This window comes from Phocoena sinus, chromosome 15, assembly GCF_008692025.1.
Source record: "Phocoena sinus isolate mPhoSin1 chromosome 15, mPhoSin1.pri, whole genome shotgun sequence".
NCBI lineage: Eukaryota > Metazoa > Chordata > Mammalia > Artiodactyla > Phocoenidae > Phocoena > Phocoena sinus.
The window spans coordinates 83,820,079-83,842,652 of record NC_045777.1 but is presented as its reverse complement, the minus strand read 5'-3'; the positions used below and the strand labels follow the sequence as shown (position 1 = coordinate 83,842,652).

Sequence of the window (22,574 nt, the reverse complement as noted above, 5' to 3'; positions counted from 1 at the left end):
TTACAGCCCTGGTTTCTGCAGCGGGTCACATGGTTGTAACTGTATTTAGAACTGCTTTCTTGCACACCCAGTGTGTGTTCTCTTTGCCCCCAGCAGGCCCCCGAGTGTGGCCTCCTTAACCAGAGACAGAAAAGGGGATTCTGGGAAACGTGGTTGGCTCAGCCCAGCTGACACACAGAGCTGCCCTACTGGCCTTCCATCTGTACTGGTGAAACCCAGTTCCCGTTTTACATACATCTGTTTGAGAACAAAATCAGCCATTTAAGACAAATATTAAGACAATGGTAGTAAAGGTGAATATAATAGATACAATATGCCAGTGTCCAAGGTATGGGAAACACTGATCCATAGGATTAAATATAAGCTTCTCGGCTTGAAAATCATGTGATTCCACAAACTGTAGCCCCTGCCCAGCCCACCCCTCAGCCCAACACCTGTCTCCCATAGCACCTCTGGCTGGCCTTCGGGAAACCCTTGGAGTTGCTAATTCCTAACCACATCCAGAGCTTCTCCGGCTCTGATCCTTCACACACAGCATGACTTCCGCCTGGACGCTTCCCACACCGCAGCCAGCCCCGCAGTCCCTCCAGTCCTCACCTTGCAAACACCTCCTGGGACTTCCCTGGCGGCAGCAGTTAAGACTCCAAGCCTCCACTGCAGGGGGCGTGGAATTGGTCGGGGAACTAAGATCCCACATGCTGCACGGCCAAAAAACAACAACAAAAAAACCCAAAAAGACACCTTCTGACCCAGGAAGACTTCTCCCGTGAGGCCACTTGGGTCCTCGTGGCAGAGCTCGTGGCTCTGTCCCCGCGGCCCATCCCATTGTGTCTCCCTCTCCCCCTGGGTTCTGAGCTCTTCAGCGATGCCTGTCCAGCCCTGCCGCCGGAACAACCTTCGCCCGCCCACCAGCTTCGCCTCCCCTCCTGTCGTGGCCCCTGTCTGAGATTTCCCAGGACCAGACCGTGGAAGACCATTTGCGCACCAGTAACCACTCACTCAAGGAAATGCAGCCAGGGGAAGCTGGTGAGAGAGGGGGACGCAGCATAGGAAAGGGGACTGAGGGGGAGGGAGGGCTCAGGCACAGCCACACAGAGGGAAGGAAGCTTCCATGGCATCCCAGGGCTCCTAAGGAGAAGTGGTGCCAAAGCCTTGTCCTCGCCTGAGGAGGGAGCTGGGCTTTCACACTCCCACACCCCTCAGGGTTAGGAGCCCCGTCCCCTTCCCCTGCGGGTGCTGCTGTAGGAAGCTAGGTGGGGCGGGGTGGGGGGACCGTACGTCTGTAAGGACTCGTCCAAGGAGAGGTGGGCAGAGAATCTGTCCCGAGCCCTACTTAACCCGCACAGATCCACTCGCGTCCCATATGAATTCCACTCTGGGTGGAGAACGCTGACTGGAGAAGGGCTGGTGGGGTCACGTACAGCCCCTGAGGCCCCGGCTGACGCTTCTCATCTTCCCCATCCTTGGCTTTAGCATCTCTGCTGGTCTAGGTGGCTTGTCTGATGGGGTTACTCAGACCTTTACCCCCAAGGAGCCAGAGCCCCTGCTTGAAAGATCTGGATACCCTTGTCCCCTCAGTGAATGGTTGCTCAGGGAAACGGACCCAGGTCTATTTGGGGGAAGGACCAAGGAAACACTACTCTATACGAATACTGGGAACTGTCGCATCGTAAAGTCCTTGCCCAGGGGACCGGCTTCTCCTGCGATCAGCGGGCTCTGGCTCAGAACTGGCTCAGATCTAGGAACTGGGAAAGAGACTGTGACTTTCCACCGGGGAAGATGACATTGGTCTTCAAGGTCACCACTTTTCTTTTTTTTTTTAATATAAGTCAAGCAATAGCCTAGTTGGCTGTTCACCCATCTTGTCCCTGGGAACACCATTGTCTGCTACCCATCACCATGGATCCCTTCAGGCCTGGACGCCACCCCCAGCTTACTGCCCATTTCAGTAACTATGTCTGTCTCGTCCTGGGAGTTCAGCATTACATCTGGCCGCTGCTGCTCCAAGGATGCTGCCACCCTGTTGACACGAGAGAGTCCAGTTCCGTGAAGGCACTTCTAATGTCAGCTCAGGTCTACAGACAGCAGCTCTTGCTGAGCTCCTGAATGAAGCCAGTGCCTTCTCACCTGCACACGGCTTATCTCCTCGGGGAGGGAAGGTCCTCTGGGCTCTCCCACAGCATAGCCAACAATGGGCTCTTTGGAATAAAACATCTATTTTCTCCAGACTTCTGATACTTTGAGTCAACACTCTGCCCAGGCAGTCCTGGTAACCCCAGCTCACTCGATGTGGACCATCGTCACGTCCAAGCTTCCAGCAGTCGTCTCGGCAGAGCGGTAGGACCAGCTCCAGGTGCCCTTGCCAGGGCGCTACCCAGGGGGACACAGAGGTGTGTCTCAACCTCCAGGCTAATATGCCACCCACTCCCAGCCCCTCAACCTCCAGATCCACTCCTAGGTGTGCTTCCCTTGTTCCCGCTGGTAGGTATTAGCCAGGACTTGCAGGTCCTTTGGTGAATAATCCCTTCCCTCCCTTGGCAGAGCCAGCGCTGCCCCAGCCAGGCCATGCCGGGCCTAGAACCTCATCATAGGAGGGCAAGTATTGTCTTGAAAGGCGTCTGCCTCAACCAGACCTCTGCATGGTCTCTGGACAAGGTAAGAGGCACAGCTGGTGTTTCTAGCAAGGGAAATCGGGTCACACCTGCTGCCCAGAGTTGAGGGGAATGTGGGGGCTTGGTGTTCTCAAGGACGTTGCCCGGTCCAAGCCATAAGTTTCGCTACTCTTGCATTACGCCCTGTGCCTAGTCCTTGGCAGTCGACGCTTGGCAGAAAGAACCGAGTCCCTTTAAATACTGCATGGAGGCTTCTGACGGTCTCTCTGTGTCTTCAGTTGATAACTGTGGTCCCGAGCCTCTCTTTTACCCTCATCGTGGCTTTAATGGTGCTCAGCGAAACCAACCCGTTCCACAGTACCTATAATAACCGTTTCTTACATCTCTGAAGTGCTCAAGATACCGCATGAGCTGGGGCATCCCCTCTCACCTGGTATCCTGTCCTGTCCATCAGTATAGTGGCCAGGGGTCACCACCCACAAGGGGGCCCCTGTTGCTACAATGGGCGAGCGGTCCCAGCCCAGGGTCCCCACTTTAGACTCCACTTGCTAAGACCGCTGTCAACACCGTCAGTCTTAAGGTGGGCTCCCCAGGAGCAGACCTTGAAACAAGGGTCTACGTGTGCGTGATTTATTAAGGCCATGGAGACGCCAAAACTGGCTTTCTCCAGCGTCCACTGTCTGGTCCTCACCCCTCCCAGGAGGGTTTTACTGAATGAGCCCACCCCCCACCAAGGGTCTCAGGCTACAAGGATGGCTCTAGGGTGAGGGGCACTTGGCACGGGCCTGAATACTAAGTCCCTTGTTTCTAGAGCGACCAGGAAAATGTGCCAGAGAAATGAAGCTCCATGAAACCCAGAGGTGAAAACACAGGCAGGACAATGTATTTCCTCATTTTAATTTATTTTTCGTTGTTTGTTTCTCACTTACCAACACATCTGTAAAACGTAGCAGGCTCTGTTAGTAAAGGAGAAGCAGGGAGGACAGCAGGGCAGAATCTAAGGAGCCAAATGGGGGAGTCGAGAGCAGGAAGGGCTTGGGGGCCTGAGGTGGCGGGTGCCCCCCCGCCCCTGGCATCATTCTGCCTTCCCACAAGGCGTCATGTTGCTGCTGCTTTCACTGAGCCCCAGATGCTTACAAAACTGTCATAAAGAGCATTTCTGTTGCCTCCAATCCCTGTCCCTGACATTCTCCCTCTGACTCCCGGCGATGAGGCGGGGTCTACTCGGGCCAGCCCTCTGCACAGCCTGGCCCGGGAGAACCTGCCCCTGCGTCTCAAGGCCCCGACCCCATAGCCTCAGTCCCTGGACGGGCATCTGAGAAGGGAGGCTAGGGTGGGGCTACCCGGAGCTCTTTGGGAAGGATGGAGGGACCACCCCTTAGGACCTTGGACAGCACTCCCAGAATGCCCTCTGCTTCAGCCCCAGGCTTTTCTATTCAAGAGGCATTAGGGAGCGGCTGTGGGCACGGGAACACGGCAGCAAAGAGGCCTAGAGCCGGCCTGAGGCTTGCCTGGGTAGCCCTGGAGGGAAGGTTTCACCTTCACCCAGAGTGGACTTCCTGGCGTTTGCACATTGACCCAGCAGACACTCGGACCCTGTGTTTATGAACACAAACATTTTAATCAGGATTTTATCCACCCTGATGAATTTTCATTCTAGGAAGTATTTTCAAGGCAAATGCCACTGAGGACAATTTAATGCCTTGATCAGTTTTCTACCTAGTGCAGATACATTTCCTTTTTTTCCCATGAAATAATTTTCACCAGGACCAAATCCTTTTCACGTGCGTTGTACCACGTATATCGGACTCCCTGGTTAGTGTTCGAGCTCTGTCGAATGTCACCCACTGTCTCGTCTTGTCATTGGAATTTCTCCCCTGCGGCTCTCACCTCCAGTAAGTCCGATTTTCCCAGGGAGGCTTCCCTGACCGACTTCTCACCCATCGGTACCCGATGCCGAATCTGAACCGTGTGCTGTTTGCACTGATGTGCAACATCCGTGCTGTTTTAGCCTCGTCGACTTCCTCCTGTGGAGTGTTTCTGAGGGTGAACCCGTCCGGCCACTCGGTTGACCCGGGAGAAGGATGGTAGCCTTTCCCCGGCGATATTCCAGGACGTCCCGAGACCCCGGAACTGGGTCAAGACGTCCTAGCGGGCGCTGAGCTTCCTGGGTGGGGGGCAGGGAGAGCGGCGCCCTCCCCGACCTCGGCCCCCGCCCGGGGTCACGGCGCCTTGTCCGCAGCCTGCTCGGCGCGCGGGGCCCCGCCGGCGGCCGCGCGCGCGCCGCGGAGCAGACCCAGGCCCCGGGAGCGGCCGGCGCCGTGCAGCTGGCGCTCGTGGCGGCGGATCTGCACCTTGTGGCGGAAGCGCTCGCCGCAGTCCTCGCACACGTAAGGCCGCTCGCCCGAGTGCGTGCGGCGGTGGCGCAGCAGGTTGGACGAGACGCTGAAGCGCTTGCCGCAGTCGCCGCAGGCGTAGGGCCGCTCGCCCGTGTGCGTGCGCTGGTGCTGCACGAGCGCCGAGCTCTCGCTGAAGCGCTTGGCGCAGTACGGGCACGCGTAGGGCTTCTCGCCCGTGTGGATGCGCTGGTGCGTCACCAGATTCGAGTGCTGCGAGAAGCTCTTGCCGCACTCGCCGCAGCGGTGGGGCCGCTCGCCCGTGTGCGTGGCCTGGTGCCGCACGAGGTCCGTGCTGCGGCTGAAGCCCTTGCCGCACTCCCCGCAGATGGTCGGCCGGTCCCGGGCGCGCCGCCGCCGCCGCTGCCGGGCCGGCGTCAGGGCCGCGCTGCCCGCCGGGCCCGGGATGGCCACCACCGAGGGCGCCGACACGGCCGGCAGAACCATGAGCTCCTGCAGCACCACGTAGCCCGGGGGCGCCACCACGACCGCGGCGGGCGTCCCCGGGACGGCGGCACCGCCGCCCCCCGCGGCGGGCACCAGCTCCAGCTGCAGGTCCGGCGGCACGGGGGTCAGCTCCAGCTGCAGCTCCGGCGGCTGGGCCGCCAGCTCCACCGGGGTCAGCTCCAGCTGCACCTCCTGCTGCTCCTCCAGCTGCTGCTGCTGCTCCAGCTGCTTCTCCAGCTGCTGCAGCTGCTCCTGCAGTTTGAGCTGCAGCTGCCGCTGCTCCTGCTGCCGCTCCAGCTCCTGCCGCTGCCGCTCCAGCTCCTGCTCTGACCCCAAGTCCACCGGCATGAGCTCCAGCTCCACCTCTTCCTCCTCCTCCTCTGGCTCCAGCGGCCGGGGCTGCAGCTGCTGCTGTTGCAACTGTTCTTGCTGCTGCTGCAGCAGCTGCTGCTGTAACTGTTGCTGCTGCAGCAGCTGCTGCTGTAACTGTTCCTGCTGCTGCTGCAACAGCTGCAACTGCTCCTGCTGCTGCTGCAACAGCCGCTGCTGCAACTGTTCCTGCTGCTGCTGCAACAGCCGCTGCTGCTGTAACTGCTGCTGCTGCAGCTGCTGCAACTGTTCCTGCTGCTGCCGCTGTAACTGCTGCTGCTGCAGCTGCTGCTGCTGCTGTAACTGTTGCTGCTGCTGCTGTAACTGTTGCTGCTGCTGTAACTGTTGCTGCTGCTGCTGTAACTGTTCCTGCTGCGGCCGTAACTGTTGCTGCTGCGGCTGTAACTGTTCCTGCTGCTGTAACTGTTGCTGCTGCAGCTGTAACTGTTGCTGCAGCTGCTGTAACTGTTGCTGCGGCTGTAACTGTTCCTGCTGCGGCTGTAACTGTTGTTGCTGCGGCTGTAACTGTTCTTGCTGCTGCTGTAACTGTTGCTGCGGCTGAAACTGTTCCTGCTGCGGCCGTAACTGTTGCTGCTGCGGCTGTAACTGTTCCTGCTGCTGTAACTGTTGCTGCTGCAGCTGTAACTGTTGCTGCAGCTGCTGTAACTGTTGCTGCGGCTGTAACTGTTCCTGCTGCGGCTGTAACTGTTGTTGCTGCGGCTGTAACTGTTCTTGCTGCTGCTGTAACTGTTGCTGCGGCTGTAACTGTTCCTGCTGCGGCCGTAACTGTTGCTGCTGTGGCTGTAACTGTTGCGGCAGCTGCTGTAACTGTTGCTGCAGCTGCTGTAACTGTTGCTGCGGCTGTAACTGTTCCTGCTGCTGCGGCCGTAACTGTTGCTGCTGTGGCTGTGGCTGTTCCTGCTGCTGCGGCTGTGACTGTTCCTGCTGTAACTGCTGCTGTGGTGGCAACTGCTGTGATTGTAACTGTTCCCGCTGTTGCTGTGACAGCTGCTGTTCCCGCGCTTGCCGCTCCTGTGGTTGTTCCTGCTGTTGCAGCCGCTGCGGCTGTGGTTTCCGCTGCTCACAGTGCACAGATTGGGGATTTTCCTGTAGTTCCTGCCGCTGCCGAGGCAGCTGCTGCTGCCCGTCTTGCTGCTGCTGGAGCTGTTCCTGCTGTTGCTGTGACAGCTGGTGCTCTTGCATGTGCTGCCCCTGTGACTGCTTCTGCTGTTGCATCAGCTGCAGCTGTGGTTTCAGGGGCTCCTGTCGCACAGGTTGGGGGTTTTCCGGCTGTGGTCGAGGCAGCCGCTCTTGCCTGCCCTGCTGCTGCTGTTGCCGCTGCGAGTTTGGCTGAGGTCCTGACCCTTCGTCTCGTGGCTGCAGCTGTTGCAGCTGCTCCTGCTGTGGCTGCTGCTGCAGCTCTGGCTGCTGTTCTAACTGTCGGGGTTGCAACTCCTGCTGTTCTGGCGGGGCTCCCTCAGCGGTTGCACCGGCCCCCCTAGGGGCTGAGACTGCTGGCCGCGGTGGGCTACTGCTCCTCTCCTGAGCCTCTTCCTCCTCCTGACTCTCACTCCCACCGCTGCCACCTGTAGCGGAAATGGCAGGAAGCCAGGAGAGAAAGATCTACAGGCAGCTCTCCGATCCAGACTCCCAGGATCTCCCCCCTTATTCTGCCCCATGTACAGTCACTGTACCATACACTCCTGAGCCCTCAGAAGGGACCCCAAAACACTGGACCAAGTGACAATGGCGGTATGGTAGAAACGGAAACGCCCAGAGGTGTGGAGTTGGCTTGGAAATGTGCCCCAGGGACAGCTGGTCACATCACTCTGGACCCCAGCCCCCTGACCTCTCCTCTGGGCCTTCTGCCACACAGGCTCCACGCCTTAGACCTTGGCAGTGACACCGTGGGTGCCTGTGGCTCCCCAGCACCACTCCCTGAGAAGTCCTTTGGGCTTAGCTGCCATCCAGTAGGAAACGGTGAACCAGCCATTCCCACGGCTAAACCACAAGCCCATGCTGAACTCAGACCTCAGTTAAGGTCACACCTTAAATTAATGGAACTCACCTTCTCTGTACATAATAAAGAATTTCTGTAAGGCTGCCTGGCAGTGTTTCTGCGGCAGTTTCTAAAAGTCACCAAAGTGTCAGGGAGAACACGAGGTTTCCAGGTCAGAAGTCCTCAGTTCAGAAAAACTCTACCAGTGAGCAGCTGTCTAACCTCCTGCAGGTTCAGGGCCCTCCTTGTCTGTAACATAGCTTAGTGACACCCACACCAACAGCTTAATGAGTGAAGCAGGAAGAGCCCTGACATTACCCCTAGCAGGTGCTTGAAAAATCCCTCTCCCTGTGGGTTTGGAATGGGTTTGAAAACTAACAAACAGTTTGGAAATACTGAGGATATAACTAGCTCCATCTGAAACAGTCCTTAGGCTGGAAGTGTTTTAGATTGTTATTCTGGGATGGAAAGGACCAACTCACAGCCCCAAGTCAACATGGCAACTGGCCAATTATTTAACCTCTGGGAACCTAAATTTCCCCATCTGCTAAAGGAGACAAATCCCTTTCAGGGAAATCGTGAAAATTAGAGGGGATAAATGAGCAGCCCCAGCACGGTACAGGACGTAGTGTAAGCTCAGCTAAACAGGACTCATTCCGTTGCTGTTTCACAAAACCCACACGCAGTCTCTCACTTTGAGATCATCTTTTCAATTTTGTAATGGAAAGTAGAGGTTTGATTTTGTAAATTTTGCTTTCTGGCTACTTTTCCAGGAATATATTGAATTAATAAAGCCAAGGGATATCTACATGTAAATAATTCCCTTTTAGGAAACTATTCCCAATAACCTTTGCTTAGACTAATGGATCAGTGAATGCATTTTTCCTATACACTCACAAGGGAGGGAAGACAGCCATGAAAACCTGTTTTCTCGGCAAATCGAAGGTCACATGGACACTCCATTCTCCCACCACCTCTGGGGGCAGCAGGGACACAGCACGCCTCTGTGTGGGTCCTCTCATTTCTAGGACAGTGCTTGGCCATATGGCCACTCCGGACTTCTTATGGCATTTTAAACATTGTTAACAACAATGCTGTAGTAAATGTATACTTAAGTGTCACCTGATGTGTCTGCTCTCACGAGATTTTTGTCAGTTAAATATTTAAGCCAAAAGAGTCCTGGGAATTCCCTGGCGGTCCAGAGGTTAGGGCTCGGAGCTTTCACTGCTGAGGGTGTGGGTTCAATCCCTGGCCAGGGAACTAAGCTCTTGCAAGCTGCGCAGCACGGGCAAAAAGAAAAAAGCCCAAAGAGTCCTAGTTAAGTCCACACATCCCCATCCAACCCCTCCAGCTCCCTTGGTCCTTTTCATGCTCTGTTCAACCCTGCCCCAGCCCCTCACTCAGCACCCTCGAAGCCCAGAGTGGGGAGTTGAGTCCCACGAGTGTGGCCACCATGGAAAGATTCGCCCAGAGCAGGTCCCAGAGAGAGACGGGGTCTTGGAAGGTTCTGCAGGGCCACAGTTGCCTCTGGGCAAGAGGGGAGAGAAAGCTGGATGGAAGCAGAGGTCAAGGAAAAGTGGACGAGGTCAGAGGCCAAAGAAAAGCCACGTGGCCAATGACAAGAGGGCGCCTCTGCCGCTGAATTCAATCTGGGACCTTGAGTCTGGAGCCAGGGACAAGTGGGAGGAAGATGGAGGCTGTGTGAGCCCTGGGGAAACAGCAGAGGGTCCCAGCCAGCACTTATCCAGGTCCGGGGCAGGGGCTGAGAACGTCTGCACTGCCAGGCAGCCCTCACCAGCAAGACTGCAGCCTGAGCTACCTGCTCTCTCGATGTGAACCTGCCGACGTGAGTGGGTGCAGTCTGCCCTCCACACCCCGAAACTGCCAGGTGGGTGCCCATCCAGACGGCAGGCTGTCCGCCACCATTCAGGGCTCCCTCCCAGCTGTGGCAGGCCAGGGTTCTGTCAAAGGATTCTCGCTGGGGACCTGAGGACCATCTCCTGGTTTAGGACATCAGAGCCCCCCCCCACCAGCCCCTCACCTGAGAGGGTGTCAGGCCTTGAGCCCCCATCTTCAAGACACTGAAGCTCCAGCACGAAGGTCTTGGTTGCCGGCCCTACCTCCATCCTGGCAGTCAGACGGAGATCCCAGGGAGCCAGCTGTGCTGAGGAAGGAAGGAAGCTGTTCAGATGCATAGGAGTGCTGTGAGCCCTGGGCCCAGGGGCACCAACTCCCTTGACAACCCCCAGACCTGGCAGCTCACCCCTGCTGGAAGGGAGGACCGTGTGGTCCACAGTCAGGAAAGGGATGAGCAGGGGTGGCCTAGAGGCTTGGATCCCCAGCCCGTTCGCCTGCACAAGGAGTCCTGCCTCTCCAGACTTTGTGCAGGGCCCTTATTCAGCCCCACAGCCGGGGCAGCCCATGCAGCTGTGCGTCACTGAGGGACGATACTAAGGTGGCTAGCTGCACTCCCAGAAGGGACATTTGGGGAAGTCTGCAGAAAAAAGAGAGACGTGTCCATCTCACACTCCCCTAGCCCCCTTCCACGCAGTGACAAGTCTGTTCAATTCCTTGACCTCCTGCCTCCCAGGTTGCTGGGGGGTTCACCCCACCTTCCCAGGCCGCCAGCAGACCAGCGGTTCCAGGCCATATGGGTCGGTCCAGGTGCCACCTCAGCTCCCAGGAAGGCAGGTTTCCAGGGTACCACGACCCACGGAACTGGCGGGCTGCCTGTCTGGCCCTGTGCCCAGGCAGTCCTGAGGTCCGGAGGGCTCCCCGCCTCTCTCCTGTGTCCACCTTGGCCCCTGCAGAGGTGTGCCCATGTCCAGTCCTCCCTCCCCTCCTAACAGGGTGACTCCAGGTCTCCCTAGCCCTGCAGAATCCAGTCCAAAGCCTCTTCAGAGAAGCGTCCCTAGGTTCACCCTGCTGTCCTACCCACTGGGCCTCACCTGGTACAGCATTTCCTGCTCCTCACGCAGCCTCTGCACTAGGGGAGGTGTGGTCAGCAGGGGCTGGAAGGTGAAGGCCAAAGCGTTCAGCCAGCACCTTCCTGAGGAGCCTCCATCCAGAAAGAGCAGGGCAGGTGCCAGGCCACCCGGGGGCCTTTCTGGGCACTCAGGAGGGTCGGCCGCGGTCTGGGTTGCCGAGGTCGCGCTGGGCCAAAAGAAGCGGGCAGAGCGGAGTTCAAGAGCAGAAGTTGGTGTCAGCTCCCTGGGGTGGGGGCTGGAGGAGGCCGAGCCCCCAACCAGCGCGGGGCTCAGGGCCGGCCGTGCGGGACCATCGTGGGCGCCGAGGTCTACGGGGCGGCCCCGAGGGCGGCCCCGGTGGACGACCCAGCCCGAGGTCGGCGGGGCCGGGTGCCACCGGTGTCTTTTCAGCCCGGGGCAGCGCGGGCCCGGCCGGGGTCCGCCGGCCGCCACAGGTGCCGGGAGCCCGCGGGCGGGCAGCCTGGGCCGGGCCCCGAGGGCGGCGGGTGCCGCGGCCGGGCCGGGGTCCCCGTTCGCTCGCCCGCCCGCCCGAGCGTGCGACCCACCGGCCGTGCGTCCGTGCGGGCAGCGGCCGGGCCGGGGGCGGGGGCGGCGGGGGCCGGCACAGGAAGTCCCCCCGGCATCCGCAACCTGTCCCCCGCCCGCCGCCCGCGCGGCCCCGCGCCCCGGCCCCCGCTGCCGCCGCCGCCACCGCCGCCGCCGCCGCCGCTCTAGGCAGCCGCGAGCTCGGTGGGCTTAACCCTTCCCCGCCCGGCCACTCGCCCGGCCGCATCCCTGGGTGCGCGCGTCCGCGCGGGGGTTGGCGACTGTCGCCGCAGGAGTGTAGTGGGAGGCTCCCAGCTGGGGCCCTGCCGCCCCGTGAACGGCAGGCACGGCCTCAGGGCGCCCCTGGCCAGGGTACAAATTGGGCTTAATTAGCACTCAATTAGATGACACTCAGTTAGTGAAGCCCCACCCGGGCCACCTGAAGAGGCCTCCCCCTCCTCCCCTTGGACCTCCGGTCCTGGACCCTGGAGTGGCGAGGACAGGCCTGAGGGGGTGGGGAGTATTGCAGCCAGGACGGTGGGCGTGGGTCCCAAAGGACCAGATGTTGTCGTAGGGGCCACCCTCGGGCCACCCTGGTCAGCTCGTCCCTCTCTGCGCCCCCTGCTCGCTTCCTCTGTGCACAAGGCCCCCTGCCCCACCCCCGCCCTCTGCCTTCCCCAGTCCCCACCCCAGCAGCACCTGGCAGCGGCCTCCCTGGACGTGCCTAGCCACTTCCCGGCTGGTCAGGGGTCCCTCCATCTCAATATCCCATCCCTTTACTGCACTGTCTCTCTGATCTGGAGATGAGTTCACCCTGAAATCGGGATACTCCAGTTCTCTGAAAACCCAAAGAGCTGGCCATAGGGAGCTGCTCCTGGGTGGACTATGGGAATGCCCCGCTGGAGGGGGACACGAGCCCTCATGTGGTCACAGCCCCCTCCCCTCCTTACTGTCTCCATGCTCACATAGCTGCCACACGTGTGGCCCCCTTGTTCCATTTCTGGATTCTTCCTGGCCCTTCAGGCAATGGCGTTTGGGGCTTCCCCTCTGGCCCTTGTCTGAACGGCCTGTACTCTGTCTGGCAGCTTCACCTCAGACCAGGAGCTCCAGAGGGCAGGGCCACATCTTCCTCCTCCGCAGAACAAGCGCAGTAAGAGCCTAGCTTTGGAGACAGAAAAACCCAGGTTCCCAGGGACTTCTTCCAGCCATAGAATGAGGCCAATTATTGCCTTCCATCTGTGGGGTGGGGACTGCACCCCACTAGCCGGGTGTCTGAGGATAAGTGAGCATCCCCTTCCTGCACAGGGCAGGTGTGCACCTTCCGCTCCCCTGGGAGGGCCCAGGGCACAGCTGTCTCTGCCTTCTCCTGCCTCTTGGGAGACCTCACACCCAGAGGATCCACTCACCCCTTGAATCTTTAACCTCCCCCACGGCTGGCTGCTTTCCAACAGCATTTACTCATTCGCATGGCTCTCTCGTCTTAAAAACATACAATCCCCTCTCTCTCCTGCCCTGGGTGCCCAAACTTCCCGGAAAGATGACCCATAATAGTTCCATCCACATCCCCATTAGCCTGTCCCTCCTTCCCTCTCTGCAGCCTCGCCTCTGCCCCATCACTCCACCCAGATAGCTCCCTCATGTCACCAGGGACCTCCATGTCACTGGATCTCTCATCCCATTCCACCTCTAGGCAGCTTTGGACATCTCTCTGGTGGCTGCTGGGAGAACACCCTTGGTTCCCCCTTCCTCCCGATCTGCTGCCTTTTCAGGCTCTGCTTCCTACCACATACTCCTTGCTCACCTTTACATCCTGCAAACCTGCAGTAAGGTGTCTTCCCAGGTCAGCAGTTCTCTCCCTAAGAGCATCATTTCTCTGGTCCATACCTGAGCACTGGCTCCACCACAGCCATCCTTTCCCTTTCTTCCTCGTTTTCCCTTTAATTTTTTTTTTTTTTTTTTTTTTTTTTGGCCGTGCCTTAGGGCATGCAGGATCCCCAGTCAGGGATGGAACCTGTGTCCCCTGCAGTGGAAGCATGGAGTCCTAACCACTGGACTGCCAGGGAATTCCCTCCCTTTGATTTTTTTTTTTTTTATCAAGGTAACACACATACCGAGCTGTGTAAGTCAAATAGTTCTACAAAATCTGTAGCAACAAGGAAAGTATCTCCTCACTTCTGAGTCCACTCCCATTTCTTCTAATATCTCTTGCCATATTTCTAAATAACATGCTTCTAATGCTATTACTTGATTTTTCCAGTTTAGATGGTATCTATTGACATCCCACTTTGGAAGGTGCAGATTTAACTCTTTAAACCACACAGACACATGCATACTTTCCCTCTCATCCTCCTGTTGTCCAATCATTTGTCTGGTGTTTATTCCGTTTTCCGGGATACAGCTCCAAACCCTAGGCATTTCCTCGGTGATAGGAATGCCTTTGTTATTCCTGCTGGACCCCTGGATAGCTTCAGGGTGGGTGCTAGTCATACCCCGAAGACCAATTATGTGATTCTGTAACTGGGGCTTTGAGCCAGTGATATCAACCCAACCTCTGGGGAGAAGGTGGGGAGCTGGAGATTGAAGTCAGTCTCGTGGCCAATGATTCAGTCAGTCATGCCTAAGTAATGAAACCCCAATAAAATCTCTGGACACCAAGCTCAGCTGAGCTTCCTGGTTGGTGATAATCAGAGGAGTGGGATGCATTCTGATTCCACAGAGAGAAGATACAGAGCGCTCCATATTCAAGACTCTCCCAGACCTTGAGTCCCTTCATGGCCCATGTCTGGTCCTGATTTGTATCCTTTATAATAAAACTGCAATCATAAGTATAGTGCTTTCCTGAATTCTGTGAGTCGACCTAGTGCATTATCGAACCCGAGTGGGTCATAGGAACCCCTGAATTTGCAGCCAGTTGGTCAGAAGTGTAGGTGGCCTGGGAAACTGCAGACTTCCAGTGGATATCTGAGGTCAGGGCAGTCTTGTTGGGGATCATGTCCTTAACTTGTGGAGTCTGTGCCAACTCTGGTGGTCAGTATCAGAATTGCAGTGCAGTACCACACCTCTCAACACAATTTTATCAGTTTTGGTAAATCCATGTTTACTGTTTCCATAATTATATCTATGCAAATGTTGTTCACTGCTCAGCCTAGTGAATTATTTTTCTTAGTTTCCTTCTTATACAATTCGTGGTTCTTCCTGGAATTAATCACTCCTTCTCTCTTTCTCTCTTAAATTTCTTTGATTCATTCTTAGAATCAACAGTTAGGTCTCCTCACATCTTCCTTCAGCTCTATACATGCCTCTCAACCCAACTTTCCACTTGGTGAAACTGGTCAGAAAATCTATTTGTTTCATTTTGTTTCCAGAGACATCCCTTCTGGAGCCTCCTTCCTTGGGATCCAAATTGGGCAGGTTGCCCTCAGGGCTGCTGCCATCAGCCTGGGACTCTCCACTGCCATCAATCTGGGACTTTCCTTTGCCTCTCTCTCTCTCTCTCATCATTCTGTTTCCTCATACCACGTCTTTCTCTTTCTCATTGTAGTAGAGACACTTTGTGCTCAACAAATATTCCAAGAGCTCCCCTATATTTCCAAGCCTTCCATGCAGTTAAATCGGGGTTAAATGAATAATTTGGCCAAGGGACTATGAAAGGAAGTGACATATGCTACTTCTAAGACAAAGCTCTTATGAGCTGGTGTGCTTCCTCCATCTCACTCCTCTGCTGCCATGTGGCCTTGGCGGAGATGTGTTCCAGATGGTACAACTACAAGAGTGGAATCTCAGTCAGCCCAAGGCCTGGAAAATCCATTCAGGAAAACAACAGAATTCTCAAGTAATTAAACATAACATTTAACACAGGAAAATGGTATAAACATGTTAAAAGGGCTTCAGTATTACAAAGAGGGAAGATGAGACCACCCAGAAATTAGTGCCCTTGGGGCTGGAGGAGCAAAGGGGAAAAACAATATTCCAGGGAGCTGTGTCATCAAGCCTGTTGTACCCACTGTTGGAACTGTGAGTCCAAAGCAATTTCATGAGCCCAGACCCACCAGCCACTGGTGAAGGCACCACCAGAAACAGGAAATGTCTTCTCTTCCATCTCTCATTAGTGCATCTCACTAGTATAATAGAATCTAGCCTGAGGTCAAGACAAGGGAGTCTGGGAAATGTAGTTTGAAGTCTTGCAGCAGAAAAAGTATATAGCAAGTAAATTTTGGGGAACGCTCATGTGCAAAAACCTTCATTCTCATGTGACTGAGTACGGATTACAGATTGGCAACTGTTTCTCAAAATTTGAAAGACACTGCTTCATTGCCTTTTGGCTTCCAGTATTGCTACTGGGGATGTCCAGGGCCATTTTAATACCTGATCTTTTGCATGTGACTGGTATTTTCTCTTTGGAACCTTGTAAATCTTTTTTTTTTTTTTATAACCTGTATCCTGAAATTCCATAATGGATACTCAAGCAGCTATTTCAATCTGGAAACTCATGTTTTTCTGTTCTGAGAAATGAATTTGAGTTATTTATTTGATAATGTCCCACCTCTGCTTTCTTTTCTCCTTTTCCAGAATTTTGATTATTCAGATATTGGACCTTCTGGACTTCCCTGGTGGTGCAGTGGTTAAGAATCCGCCTACCAATGCAGGGGACATAGGTTCAAGCCCTGGTCGGGGAAGATCCCACATGCTGCAGAGCAACTAAGCCCATGTGCCACAGCTACTGAGCCCATGTGCCACAACTACTGAAGCCCATGCGCCTAGAGCCCGTGCTCCACAACCAGAGAAGCCACCGCAATGAGAAGCCCATGCACCATAATGAAGAGTAGCCCCCGCTGGCCGCAACTAGAGAAAGCCTGTATGCAGCAACAAAGACCCAACACAGCCAAATAAATAAATTAAATAAATAAATTTATACATTAAAAAAGATATTGGACCTTCTGTTCTAATCCTCTCAAGTCATTTTAACTCCTCTTCCATTTTTTATTACTTAAACTCAGTGCACTTTCTAGAGCCCAGATCTAGAGGATGTTCTCTTCATTTTCTTCTAAGCTTTTTGTTGAATGTTTTTATTTCTGCTCTCCTGTCTTCAATTTCCCAGCACTTTCTTATTCTCAAGATGTTGCTTTTCTCATACTTGCTGTTCTTGTTTCATGATTACAATACTTGCTCTCATCTCTCTGAGGACAGTTAACTTTGTTCCTGCTCCCTCTGTCATCTTTGTTTGCTGCAGTTCCTTTTGTTGTTTGTTTTTTAATGTGTTTGTTTTGTCACTCCTGTTGGAGGGTTTCCTAGCATGCCAGGTGACCCTGGGTTGTTCAGTCACATGCGTGGAGTGAGTCACTCTGCATACAAGAGAGGGAATTGAACAACGGGAGAACTTCACCGGGGGAGGGGTGTCCTCAAACACCTGTTAGTACTTTCTCGTAGGCCACTCAGTTTTTCTAGAAAGGACTCATTTAAGCTCTAGCCTGGAGAAGTAACTTGATCATGAGCGTTCTAGGAGCCTAACAGGGAAAAGAGGGTTCTCATATTACAGAACCCCCTTTGATTTCATCAAATCCCCCTGCTTTCAAGATGAACTCTCCCTGCCTTGGCTCTGCCCGGTGTTCCCCAAGTCAGAGCCTATTTGGTCTCAGGCTTCTGCCAGGGTGGAGGAGGAGGGGTCTCTTAGCTGGATACAAAGTGGGAGGTGAGGTCTGGGGGCCCACTGGCTCCTTTTAATACTTTGTACCAATCTTCCTGTTTTTCGGAAGCCTTGGATTCTGCAGGCTTTCTGGGGGTCTGCGGAGCTCAGGTGGCTGCTTCTTGGCTTCTGCCTCTGACAGCTTAGCTTTCAGCTTTCTCTACTCTGCTAAGTCAGGTCCACTAGGTCATCTGTGTTCCAGGTTCTAAAATCTGGTGGATGGGTGCTTTTGGTTTTCTCTTTCCTGAGAGAGGCAGAGACTGTGTGCAAAAGAATCAGAGCGAAGGAAAGACAGAAAGAGGAAATTACACAGGCCTGGAGGGGGAGTGGAATGTGACAGACTTGCACCCAGATGGCAACTCTGGGGCTGCAGGAAGTTACATCTCCAGCTGGGGATGATGGAGAAGGTCCAGAATATGCTCTGGGGAAGACTGACCGATGAGGGGGCAGCACTGACTGCCCAGGGTGTGTGTAAAGCGTGCAGGGTGGTGACCAGTGGGCAAATGTCAGGCATCGCTTCCCCAGGTCCAACCTCCCACCCTCCCATCCCCCGATGTTCACTCTCAGAGAACTGGAACTGAGGTGCTTGCCCGGTTCTGAGTTTAAAATCTGATTGGGGCTGTAAGTCAGCTCTGCTCCCAGAGCAGGAGACCTGGGAGGCACATGTTCTTGGCCGCCATATCTAAACTCCTAGGAAAGACTCTGAATGGCTCAGTTCAGTTTGGCTATCCAATCTACATTGCCCGAGGCACAGGGATCACGTGCCAGGGAGGCAGGGGGGAAAAGGGATCTAGTGGTGTGTTCAGCTACCACCTAATTTCGGTGGAGGGAGCAAATGGATTTGGCGGACAGCCAGCAATCTCAGCTCCACAAAGTTAGGAGGGAAACTGCACCTTAGGGCTTGGTGGTGGTAGCTCAAGCCCAGGGAACAAAGGGGCAGAAGTTCTCCTTTCAAACGCCTTAGTCAAGCTACACCTATGGAGGAAAGCGTGTTTCGCCCCATTTTGTGGCTGAAAACACCAGGGCTCAGAGGATTAAATGAACTCCTCCAAGGCCACAAGGGGCGAGCTGGGGTCAGATCCTGGTCTGTGGAATTCTAAAGCCCATGTTCTTGATCACTCCACCAACTAACTCCTAGTCCAGCAGGCGACGTAAAATCCCAGGGGCTGAGGAGCAACTGGGGTCACCACGCAAATATTAGCAACAGCGTTAAACATTTCTCAACTTTATTTTCTTGATCTGATCACAAAGTTAATACTGCATGTTGCAAACACTTTAAATGTGATATTCATTCAGCGAAGATTTACAGGTTGGCTTTCATGTGCTCTCTTTACCAGCCCCGACAGAAGTGGGATGCCAAATGCAAGCCATAAAAGTCATTGGAAAAAAATCTGTAGCCACATTGAGAGGAGTAAAAAGAAACAGGTGAAATTAATTTTAGTAATATTTAACCCAATCTATCCAAAATAGTATCATTTCAACGTGTAATTGATTTTTTAAATTACGAATGAGAACTTTTACATTCTTTTTATATATGTCTTCTGCACGCACAGCGCATCTCCATTTGGGCACATTTCAAGGGCTCCTCAGCTGCCACGTTGGCTACAGGTTTCCATGTGGGACAGCAAAGCCATAATTTAGAAAGTTTAGGGAATTCCCTGGCAGTCCAGTGGTTAGGACTCGGTGCTCTCACTATCAGGGCCTGGGTTGGATACCTGGTCCGGGAACTAGGATCCCACATGCCGCGTGGCGTGGCCAAAAAAAAGTTTAACTCTCCTAAAATCCCAACCTCCAGAGACAACCCCTCTTAACAGCTAAGAACACAGTTTTCCAGATGTTTCTTATAAAAATCCATAGGTATATGTATTTGTGAATTCACCAGGAACCTCTCGGCTGCTGGTAAAAGAAAATCACCCCGAACTGGTTTGAGGAAAAAAGTTGGGAAGCATCTATTGACTCGTAATTTAGAAGCCCAGGGTATAGATACCATGTTTAGGCATGTCAAGATCCAGGGCACAAGTGTCATCATAAGGACTTCGGGTCTCTTCATTTCTCAGCTGTGTTCCTCTGTGTGGTCACCCTCCATCCACATGATTGCCCCCCATGCCTCTCCCACCCCAGCTGTGGACTTACGCCCTCCTAGCTTCAAGTGAAAAGACAGATTCTCTTTCCAGTAGTTCTGGCTCAAGTCTGTTTTTTTTTTTTTTTAATATATTTATTTATTTATTTTTGGCTGTGTTGGGTCTTCGTTGCTGCGTGTGGACTTTCTCTAGTTGCGGTGAGTGGGGGCTACTCTTTGTTGTGGTGTGTGGGCTTCTTATTGTGGTGGCTTCCCTGGTTGCGGAACACGGGATCTAGACCCACGGGCTTCAGTAGTTGTGACACGTGGGCTCAGTAGTTGTGGCACACGGGCTTAGTTGCTCTGTGGCATGTGGGATCTTCCCAAACCAGGGCTCGAACCTGTGTCCCCTGCATTGGCAGGCGATTCTTAACCACTGTGCCACCAGGGAAATCCCTGGCTCAAGTCTTAGAATTGGGTTTCATTAGGGTTCATTGGGTTCATGCGTTCATTTTCAGGCAATCACCACGGGGGCTCCCGAGCTCAGCTAGGCCAGGCCTGGGCCAGGGATGCAGCCAGGGCCTCAGGGGTGAAGTGAGGATGCTATCAGTAGCAGGAAAAAAGGGGCAGAGTTTTGAATGGGCAGAAACAACAGAGATACATCATAACTAGAATATATTGTTATTTATTTATAGTGTGTTTACACAGCGGGGATCATAATATACATATTGACTTGCAACAACTTTTTTATTTTTGTGGCTTGCAGGATGTTAGTTCCCCGACCAGGTATTGAACCCCGGGTCACAACAGTGAAAGCGCCAAGTCCTAACCACTGGACCACCAGGGAACTCCCAACTTGCTCTTTAAACTAAATATATTTTGGACATCTTTCCATGTAGGACAAATACCTACCGAATTAGAAAAAAATCCCTCTTAGAATCCAATTGCAAGGATATACCTTAATTTACTCAACCGGGCACATACGGATGACTATCTAAGCTGTTTCTCATCTTTTGATACTGCAGACATGCTTGTACACGGAACTTAATTTAACTGTGAGAGTTCTTCTGTGAGATACAGCCCTACTTGTGGAATTGCAGGCCAAAGATATTTTATTTACTTTATTTTTTTTGGCCACACTGCACAGCGTGAGGGATCTTAGTTTCCCGACCAGGGATCGCAACTGCACCTCCTGCAGTTGGAAGGGTGGAGTCTTAATCACCGGACCGCCAGGGAATTCCCGGAAACAGATATTTAAAATTTTGATAGATATTGCCCTGACAAAGTTGTACCAATTTAAACCATTACCAGCCAAGAATAAAAGTGCCTGTTTCCCAACCACTCTGCCACATCAAGGATACTTTCAGTTCCAAATTTCAGAAACAGTTAAAACTGGCTTAGAGAGGAAGATGCCATTATCTCATGTAACAAGAAGTGCAATGGCGGGGGTTCTAGGGTTGGTCAATTTAGTGGCCCAAGGACACCTCAATGACCAAGAGGAGTCCCAAGAGGACTGCAAGATGCCTATGTCCTAAGAATAGAGGTGCCATATCCTCGACGACAGTGTCCAACCAACACCAAAACGGCTGTGTCCCCATTTCTGGTCCCTTTGGGCTAGAGAACTTTCCAGAAAGCCATTCTCTCAGACCTGCCCCCACCCTGGCCAGAAACACATCCCCTGCCCATGACATAACCAAATTCCGAGCAGAGGTGTGGAAGGACATGCCGGTTTAGACCAACCACAATTCATTCCAAGGGAGGGGCCCAGCTTCCACGGAGCAGGTGCCTGTCAAGTATTTGCCCCAACTGAGGTCCTTTAGGAGACAGACGGCTGGTAGATGGCTAGTAATTCTGCCACATACACTTTGCTAACCACACATTTTTTTTTAACAGCTGGCAATGTGATGGGTAAAAATGACCTTGCTTTAATTTGCATTTTAAAAAATTCTCAGTGATGTTGAACAGGATTTCGTAAGTTGAAGAAGGCATAGGTATAATTAAAATACTGTATTTTAAAGAAACTGGAAATTTTCTTTTCTGTGTGGTTATGCTACCGATTCGGATACCAAGTTAATTTCACCTGCTTCAGTTTGCTTTGTGTTTCTGTCTGATTTAATGAAGTTAAACATTTACATGGTCCCAAAGTCAAAACAAGGTACATTCAGCAGCCTCGCTTCCATTCCTATCACTTCACTCTGCTGCTCCCCCTTCCCCTAAGCTACTATTTTATTAGTTTTTCCTTTATCCTTCCTTCATTTCAATTTATATTTCCCCACCTCCTTCCTTTTGCAAAAGGTAGCATACTATACACACTTTTCTGGGCCTTGCTTTTTTCTTTTAACTTAATAAATCCTAGCAGTCACTCCCTGGCAGAATATCTTAAAAACAAAATCCAAAAAACAGTAGCATAATACCCTTCCATGTGGATAAAAAAACATGTTGATAGACTCACAGGAAGTTTTTGATCTTTTGCTATTACACGTAATGCTGCAATGAAACGACCTGTATGTGTATTATTTCCTATTTTTTGCCATTGGAACTAAAAGGAGGTTCCTGGGTCAAAGGGCAAACACATATATAATTTTGCTAAATATTGCCAGATTTCTTTCCAAAGGGGTTTTATACCATTTTGCATCCCCACCAGCTCCACTGAATTCAGTGGGTGATTCTACTTTTCATTTCTTGAAGTTCTAGCCAGCTTTTTTTTTTAATCTGCTAGGTAATTCACAATTCCTTTTTCCCTGGAGATAGTGTCACATTAATCTTTTATTCCTTTAAACATGACTGTTTTAGTCCGACTCTGACAACTGTGACACTGGAAGACTTTCTGCTGGTTCCCACTCTTGGCACTGTGTTCACGTCTCATTGTTTATCAGTCGTTCTCCCTGGACAGTCATTTGTGGGCTGAGCCTAGGATGAATGACTTTCCTCCAGCGGATGTGTGTTTGCTCCTGCCAGGCACCTGGGAGGACTACAAGTCTAGGACCCCCACGGACTGAGGTCACAGTGGGATGTGCCCTGCGGTAACCAGTGCTGTCAACCAGGGTGAGGCCCCACCCCTGTCCCTCACTTCTCAGGAACCAGACTTTCCTTTGGTTTTTCTCAGGCTCTGCTCAGCACCAGGGAAACCTTCCATGCTGTCTTCTGTTCTTACTGAAGGTACAGCCCTGGGGGTTCCAGCAAAATGGAGAAAGGGTCTCCTAGTAGACCGCCACTTTGAGCCCTTAACCCTTGAGGCCCTCAGGGCAAAAGTGTCTTAGCGCACCTTACCTGCTTTCCCTTGGCACCTGACCTGGACGTTCTTTGCAACCTGCGGGCTCGTCAATAGACTTCTGTATTTTATCCAGCATTTTATTTAAAGTAAAAGGGTTGGTCTGAAAAATCTAGCCCATCACTACCAGAAATCGAAGTCCTAAAATTCCCTTAAAAATTATCTTTTAATTAGACAAGTAACATGTGAATACATCATCCTTATAAAAATGTAAACTTTGTGCAGT

The 22,574-nt window shown here is 53.1% G+C and overlaps 1 protein-coding gene across 2 annotated transcripts; it reads right to left on the bottom strand.

Annotated features, from left to right (window-relative positions):
- Positions 1-3,493: 3,493 nt before the first annotated feature.
- Positions 3,494-11,440, bottom strand: ZNF853 (zinc finger protein 853). 2 transcript variants are annotated; one of them, XM_032603921.1, is made up of 3 exons: positions 10,772-11,440; positions 9,865-9,987; positions 3,494-7,410 (listed from the first exon to the last, which is right to left on the bottom strand). In XM_032603921.1, the coding sequence occupies exons 2-3, from the start codon at positions 9,947-9,949 to the stop codon at positions 4,835-4,837; spliced, it is 2,661 nt and encodes an 886-aa protein (XP_032459812.1). In that variant the 5' UTR covers positions 9,950-9,987; positions 10,772-11,440; the 3' UTR covers positions 3,494-4,834. The 2 variants fall into 2 exon arrangements, with proteins under 2 accessions (XP_032459812.1, XP_032459811.1); XM_032603920.1 differs by having other exon boundaries at positions 9,865-9,982.
- Between the last annotated feature and the right edge of the window lie 11,134 nt (positions 11,441-22,574).

Excerpts from the sequence above, each read along its gene's own strand:
- ZNF853 (XM_032603920.1), bottom strand. Across the intron at positions 7,411-9,864 it reads AAGGCCTGACACCCTCTCAG|GTGGCAGCGGTGGGAGTGAG; the intron begins GTGAGGGGCTGG and ends TTTCCGCTACAG.